The sequence below is a fragment of the Lotus japonicus genome, chromosome 3, assembly GCF_012489685.1.
Source record: "Lotus japonicus ecotype B-129 chromosome 3, LjGifu_v1.2".
Classification (NCBI taxonomy): Eukaryota; Viridiplantae; Streptophyta; class Magnoliopsida; order Fabales; family Fabaceae; genus Lotus; species Lotus japonicus.
The window spans coordinates 38294661-38302422 of NC_080043.1; the positions used below are offsets into that span (position 1 = coordinate 38294661).

The following is a 7762-nucleotide window of genomic DNA, read 5'->3' on the forward strand; positions in this document are numbered from 1 at the left end:
ATCCTAGGGTTTTCAACATGCAGAAAACCTAAACCATGATCTTTAAATTAATATGACTCTCACTAACTTTTATAGGGAGGAGATGACTAACCTGGATTCATTCTAGATTCCATGAAGAATTTCTTATGCTTTATGAACTTTTTTCTCTCCTCTTTGCCTTCCACTTTAAGTTCTTCTCTGATGGATGAGAAGAGGGGCAGAATATGTTACGTTCAAAAACTGCTCGCTAACCCCTTTTGTAGGATAGTTAATGTAACCATCCACTAACCTTTTATTTTTCTGAAGGAAGAGGAGAAGGAATTCAAAATTAAATTTTGAATCTCCAAGTAACTTTAATTACTTTAATATTCTAATGACCATCACATTAAGAATCTTTTCATAAAGTTAGTCCTACAAGTTACATGGACCACATTAATTATTAAAATAATTTAACAAGAAAATCATTCCCTATGAAGTTTAGGAGAATATTTCAACCAGTTATCGGAAGCGAAACTCGCGCTCTCGATGGAAATAGAAACAGATCGCACAAGAAGAGAAAGAGGAAAGGGTTCAAAGATACCTCTGCTTGCAGCATCTAAGTAGTGGTCTCTGTGAAGCCTAGTGATGGCTGTTGATGTTGTTGCCGCTAGGGTTTGAGATCATGACATAGTTGTTTATCGACAGCGAGTGGTGGAGAGGTCCAGCTTCAGTCAAGTTAGCACCTTGTCTCATCCTTGCTGGTGATGTAGTGTAAGATGTTGTTGTTGGGCTAATGATCATGTATAGAAAAGATTTGATCCCCAAGCGACGAGTCAAGTTTGGTAGCCAATAGGTGAAATCGAAGAGCACAATTTTTGGGTTGAGCTTCATCAGTAGAAGCTCAATGTCCCTCTCAGTGTCATGATGAGCAGAACTAAAGAGAAAGGCACATCTGAAGTGGTTTCAGCACCATGGGGTAGGCCTTCAACGTGGGGAACATTGACAGGGAAAAATGCAATGAGATGTGGGTAGAGGTTGAATAGCTCTAACTTTGCTTGTCTTCTTGTGGGGATGAAGAAGGAGATTTTGTGTCTCCTCTTTGCTAATTTGTTGGAGAGGTGGAGAAATGGGGTTAGGTGCCCCATAGCAAACCATGGAAACATTGCTATGTGCATATAGGAGGTGTATCCATGGCTGCAAGGACTTAGCTGCAGGTTGAGACACTGAACAGAATGAAGCATATGTGTTTCTCAATTTTCTTCCTAAATAAGCATAAAATATGTTGGACAAGTTCTACCGCTGGTGTAACATCATGGATGCAGTAAGTCAAAGTCTACTCTCCACAACAGAAAGACAAATTAAGTGACGACAAATGGATGAAAACTCAAACTCTAGTGTTATAGTTCCACATTCAAATTCAAATTTGACCAGAAAACCAAAAAAAATTCCACATTCAAAGCAAACCTTGAAAATATCCTTAAAACTAGGAAGGTTAGCATGCTCGAATTGCCCTTAAGTATATGCCAGTGTATCATATGCCAACAGAATATATTATTATTGTTCTTGTTGACACCATCATTAGCTGCATACATTAAGGAAATGAAAGTCCACTAAAAGTTATTAATAGTTACTGTCATTATCTAGATTCCATTTACATGAGTCACCATTTACTGCTAAGTACAATTACAAACACCGGAAGAGAGAGAATTAGTCACTCTTGTTAGTGGTGGATATCCTGGTCTATTCCAAAAAGAAGAGAGTCCTGCAAATTAAATTCATTAATGAATCAAATCTTGGAACCAGCCTTCTATCTAGTTATTTTATGTATTTTATTATATGACAATAGTATCCTCCTAAAAGGATGAGATGACTTTTAATCTTATTACTAATGATGATTCCGCATGAAACTATTATATGAAAAGTTGTTTTAAGATTTATATTTTCTCCAGACAATTAAGTTATTTCATGTTTATTGCATTGTTAAACTCAAGTGTTTAAAGCATAAATGGAAACAGATGAAATCAATTTAGATATTGCTTGTTGCCTTATATTTTCTGCCCTGCTGTTTTGTTCTGTGCTCTGCATTCTAATGGAACTTATCTGGGGTGGTGTGTGTTATGTTCAATTTTCTACTACGGTGCTGGTTTTTTGTTGGCTTTTCTTGAGCAAGGTGGGATGCATGTTTCTTCTGTTGGTTCTACTTTTCTCACTCACAATTGTTTTTTGTAAAAAACTCACTATTTTGTTGACAGCCAAACAAATTCATTAAAAAGAGATACAGGGGTACCTCAATCCAAAGGATTCATGGACCACTCCAAAAAGGAGCTAGAGAAGCTAGCAACTTTGGCTCAAATTGTATCAAACTTTCTTAAAATATTCCAAGGTATACATAAATTTTAAACTAACTAAGGTTTTAGGTTCTACATCATGGAACCTAAATTTAAAACTAACTAAAATTTAAAATTTAGGTTCTAGGATTTAGAACTAGGAACACACCCCTTTTAGTTTTAAATTAGGTTCTAGGCTTCGAGTTCTATATCCTAGAACCTAATTTAAAACTAAAAGGGATGTGTAAACATTGTAACTATTAGGGATTTATTCACGAAGTTCAACCTGAACAAAAAGAAAACCATTACCGATGCAGTGTATGCGGAAGTTAAAGAATCATTGGAAGGAAAAAGACCTTGTAAACGCACTCAGAGAGAACCATGCAACAGAGAAGATCTTGCAAATCGGAGACCGAATCGACCTTGAGAGTGAGGGAGAGATCGTGGAGCTGCTTCCTCCACCGCTCGTACTGCTCCTTCATCCACTTCTTCTCCTCGCGGTGGGTGGTCAATGGCTACCTCATCCGCCATTGCAGTGGGGCCCACGACACATTCTTCAGCTTTGCTCCCTGCCACCTCATCCATGGCTCCACGCGGTTCTGGATGAACTCCACGGTGGAGGACGTCTGAGTGCTCCTATCTTTCTCTCTCCCAACAACTTCATGCGGATGCAAAGTGCTGTAGCTGGGTCTCTGTTGTTGACGATGCCTTAGCCGCTCCTCTGTTCAACGTCTCTTCTTTCGACCCCTGCTTCAAGATTGAGTCTATGCATCTCAAAGGTTAGGTTTTTCTACGCCTTCGATGCGGGCCATGATTCCTTTCGCAATGCCTTCGATGCGGGCCATGATTCCTTTCGCAATGCCTTCGCTGCTACTCACTCTTCATCCACTACTTCAAGATTGGGTTTCTGCTTCTTAGAGATTAAGTTTTCATTTGCTTCAGATGTTTGCTCAGCCACCGCTGCGATCTCTGATTTCCTCTGCGATGCCTTCGCTGAGATCAATGGAAAGAGAAGGGATATGGTACAGCTAGCAACATCACAGGCCCTGTAACTAAATATGATTAAGGCTTAATTGCACTTTTGGTCCCTTATGTATCATGGTTGTGCAATTTAACTCCCCAATGTTTAAAACGAGCGGTTTTAATCCCACTAGTTTTAATTTGTGAAAATTAGGTCCCTCCGTCAGTTTACTGTCAAATTGCTAACGGAAATTGCTGATTTGGAATATTTATTAATATTTTACTAAATTTTTTACCCCTTCAGCATTTCTTTTTCTTATAATTTTTCCATGTCACGTTAATCTTCACTTCATCTTCTTCAACCTGTGAAAGCCCCAATTCCAACCCCAAATCCTCCTCCTCTCCTCCTTCTTTACCACTGCCTCCCTAAACCAAAAACCCTCAACCGGTCTCACCATAAGACTACCATGGTTGTTAACCCTAACCCCATTTTCCCCCTCAGTTCTCATCCACTGTTCTTCTTCCCCACACCATCCAACCCAAGCCAAAAACCCAGAAATAGTAAAGAGTGAAGACAGAATCAGAAAAGAAGAAATGAAAGAGATGCGTGTAGAGATTCTGCGCAAACAAAAATTGAAAGGCAATTCGAGTTTCAGAAACGGAGACCCACCATCGTCCAGACCCAAAACCCCATTTGCTTGGTGGAGAATGCAGATCCTGGTTCCAGTACCAGTGAAAAACAAGTAGCACAACATTAAAATCAGCATGGAGGACAAATCCCCATCGAAGCCACGACGGTGGTGAGAGCGGTGAGGCTGTTGGAGAGGGAGAAAGAAGCGGTGGAGAGAGAGAGAGAGAGAGAGAGAGAGCGATGCAGAGATGGTGGTGAGAGATCGATGGTAGAATGTTGGCTTCTCCCTCGCCGCTAGCACCTTCCTCTGGAGTTGAGATCCAACTACGGACCCATGTCGAGTCGAGGGCTTTCTTGGCCCATGCGGCGGCGGTCTCCGGGACGAGGAGGGTCGCCGCTGTGCCTGAAGCAGCGAGGGCGTGGAGGCAGGGGAGGGCTTCGGAGATTCCGCCGTAGCCGGCGAGGCCCGCGATCTCGGCGAGAGTGGGGGAGAACGAGAGGAGGAAGAGGCCGCAGAGGGTCTCGCCAGAGCGGAGGCGGGACTTGAGGTTGAGAGGGGAGGCGGTGGAGGTTGCGGCGGAGATGGTGGTGAGGGAGCAAAGATCGATATGTGAGATACTGATTTCACGTTCTGCATTTTGGCCGTAATTGTTTTTATTTATTTAATTTTCTGTTTTATTTACTTAGTGATGTGGCATCCTACGGCAAATCTCTCAAATCCACGTCATTTAATTAGTGACACATAGTCTAACTTTGTTAGCAATTTAACAGTAAACTGACGGAGGGACCTAATTTTCACAAATTAAAACAAGTGGGATTAAAATCGCTCGTTTTAAACATTGGGGAGTTAAATTGCACAACCATGATACATAATGGACCAAAAGTGCAAGCCTATGATTAATAAGAATAAAGAATCCCCAATCCTTGTCATGATTATCCAATCTGCAATATAATTTCCTATTTTACTTCATGTGTGTAAGAAGTGGCTGAAATAAACAAGAATAAAATTATTCAAGAGACCTATTCATTTACACCATAATTATGCATAAGTAAAAAAAGGATAATTACCTCGGGGAAGATAACTAGTGCTTGAGCATTTGTTTTGCATCTACTTCCCTGCTCTCGTTTTGCTCTTGCTCAGTCACATACCAATTATAGGGAACATAGAATTTAGGCCCCAAGCTTCTGCTGCTGCTTTCATACACATCCTCAGTAAGCAACCCATTATAAGGAAGCTGGATTTTAGGCTGATAGAAAACTCAGTAATGAAACGGCCCTAGATGATAGCAAGGATGTGGGCCTAGATGTGAACAATCAGAAGCCCAAGGTTTGGAAAGTTTACAAGAGGAAGCGTGGGAAGGTTCTACAAGAGGATGAGCTGGCAGATATTTGAGGAGGGGAATATTAAGTTTGTTAGGATATAAGAGGAGAGTAGAATGAGGAATCATCATGATAGATCATTATTTTTCTGTTATAGAGAGAGAAGAGAAATAGGCTCACACTAGTGAGAGGGAAGCCGTTAGTGCTTTTGGGGTTGATAATATCCATTATCAACACTTTCTTTATTCTCTGTTACCTTGTATTTCCTTCTGCAATCAATACAATTGCAGACTGTTTCTTTCTTTATCTCTAAGTTTACTCTGGTTGATTCATCTAACCCATCAATTGGTCCGACCTGCCGGATCAATACACCGCTGGAACCAGTGAACGTAGATGCTAACGAGACTTAGAATGGGAGATCGAATTGATGCATTGGAGACACAGATGGGGGACGTGACCACCACGTTGCAAGAACTTGCAATCCAAATGCAAGAACATGCTCAGCAGATGCAACAACAGAGTTTGGTTTTATATGAACTCAGCAAGCAGATCAGCCAGAAGGGAGTAACCCAGGAAGGTGAGACCTCTGTCGAAGCATCATCGCAAAACGAGTCTCGTCTTGCCGGGAAGAAGGTGAAACTTCCGGTGTTTGAAGGTGAGGACCCTGTGGCATGGATCACGCGCGCTGAGATTTACTTTGATGTGCAAAATACCCCGGACGAGATGCGAGTGAAGCTGTCTCGATTAAGCATGGAAGGCTCGACAATACACTGGTTCAACTTGTTGTTGGAAACAGAGGATGATCTTTCGTGGGAGAAATTGAAAAAAGCTCTGATTGCGAGATATGGAGGAAGGAGGTTGGAGAATCCGTTCGAGGAGTTGTCTACACTCCGTCAAACTGGATCCGTGGAGGCATTTGTTGAAGCGTTTGAGCTGCTCTCATCACAAGTGGGACGTTTGCCAGAGGAGCAGTACCTGGGCTATTTCATGAGTGGTTTGAAGCAGAAAATCCGACGACGGGTAAGAACCTTGAATCCTCAGAATCGGATGCAATTGATGAAGATGGCCAAAGATGTCGAGGATGAGCTGAAGGATGAGGACGACGACGGAGCCCGATGCTATGGAAAAAATCGCATGGGCCGCATTGAATCAACCGGGTTGCAGCCCAAGCCTTTTACCCGACCTATCACGAGTTGGAGCAACCCGACCCCGACCCAAAAAAGGGTTTCTCGGGTTCCACTGGGTCAAACTCAATTTCGACGCCGTCGATGAGTTCTACGAGCAGAAAGGTAGAAAACACCAGCCACACACTGTCGTCTGAACGGTGGAAAGGGGTTCGTAGCATCCAGAGCGATGTAATCGCGGATCGTCGAGCAAAGGGGTTATGTTTTAAGTGCGGAGGGAAGTATCATCCCACTCTCCACAAGTGCCCTGAACGCTCGATGCGAGTCTTAATTCTGGGTGACGATGAGGGGTTGAACGATGAGGGAGAGATAATAGCTCTCGAGGCCACTGAAGCTGAGGAAGAAGATGAGGAGATTGAGGCTGAGTGCAAGCTGATAGGGGTGTTGGGCAGCATGGGTGAGTGTCACACGATGAAGATTTCTGGGATGATTGCTAGCGTCGACGTGATGGTTCTAATTGATAGTGGCGCCAGTCATAATTTCATTTCGCCAGAAGTCACGACAGCTTTAGGATTGTCGGTGACTCGTACAACAAAGAAAATCAAATTAGGCGATGGTCACAAGGTTCTTTCTTAGGGAATCTGTGAAGGGGTCAGAATCGATTTGGGACCTCAAATCTTTGCTGTGGATGCTCTGGTGTTGGAGCTGGGAGGATTAGATGTTGTGTTGGGAGTATCTTGGTTGAAAACTCTGGGGAAGGTGGTGTTAGATTGGAAGGAACTTTCAATGCAATATCTGTATGAAGGAAAAATGATCAATCTGCAGGGTCAGGGAAGAAACCAAGAGACACAAAGTGGATTGCACTCTTTCTTAGAGGATAATCATAGAAGAGGAAAGGAAGACTGGTGGTGGACTCAACCTAGAGCTGAGATGACTGCTCAAACAGTAGCAGGTCATCATGAATTGACTAATCTACTAAGTCAATTCTCTAAGGTGTTTCAAGAGAAGATCACCTTGCCTCCTGAAAGAAGTCAAGTGCACCAGATCAAGTTATTTCCTGAGCATGGTCCTGTAAATGTAAGGCCATACAGATACCCTCACCATCAAAAAGAAGAGATAGAAAAACAAGTGGCAGAGTTGTTAGCCGCAGGAATAATCAGGCCCAACATGAGTGCATTCTCTAGTCCTGTTATCTTAGTCAAAAAGAAAGATGGCTCTTGGAGAATGTGTGTGGACTATAGGGCATTGAACAAAGCTACAATCCCAGATAAGTACCCCATTCCTATTGTAGATGAATTGTTGGATGAATTGCATGGAGCAACTGTCTTTTCTAAACTAGATTTGAAGGCGGGATACCATCAAATTCGTGTTCACGAAGATGATATTCAGAAAACCGCTTTTAGAACTCATAATGGACACTATGAGTATCTTGTAATGCCTTT

At 42.4% G+C, this 7762-nt stretch overlaps 1 protein-coding gene across 2 annotated transcripts; it reads right to left on the reverse strand.

The window, feature by feature from the left end:
* Window positions 1–559: 559 nt before the first annotated feature.
* Window positions 560–3484, reverse strand: LOC130742425 (cyanidin 3-O-galactoside 2''-O-xylosyltransferase FGGT1-like). Of its 2 annotated transcripts, none has more exons than XM_057594530.1 (2): window positions 2642–3446; window positions 560–1166 (listed from the first exon to the last, which is right to left on the reverse strand). In XM_057594530.1, exons 1-2 carry the CDS (start codon window positions 2765–2767, stop codon window positions 849–851), a joined length of 444 nt encoding a protein of 147 aa, XP_057450513.1. In that variant the 5' UTR covers window positions 2768–3446; the 3' UTR covers window positions 560–848. The 2 variants fall into 2 exon arrangements, 1 of the variants encoding a protein (XP_057450513.1); XR_009021149.1 differs by lacking the exon at window positions 560–1166 and adding an exon at window positions 1173–1720 and having other exon boundaries at window positions 2642–3484.
* Window positions 3485–7762: the final 4278 nt, after the last annotated feature.

Coding starts and splice junctions, on each gene's coding strand:
- LOC130742425 (XM_057594530.1), bottom strand. CDS start 2,767: ATGAAGGAGCAGTACGAGCGGTGGAGGAAGCAGCTCCACGATCTCTCC. Junction 1,167..2,641: donor TCTCTGAGTGCGTTTACAAG/GTCTTTTTCCTT, acceptor CTCAACCTGCAG/CTAAGTCCTTGCAGCCATGG.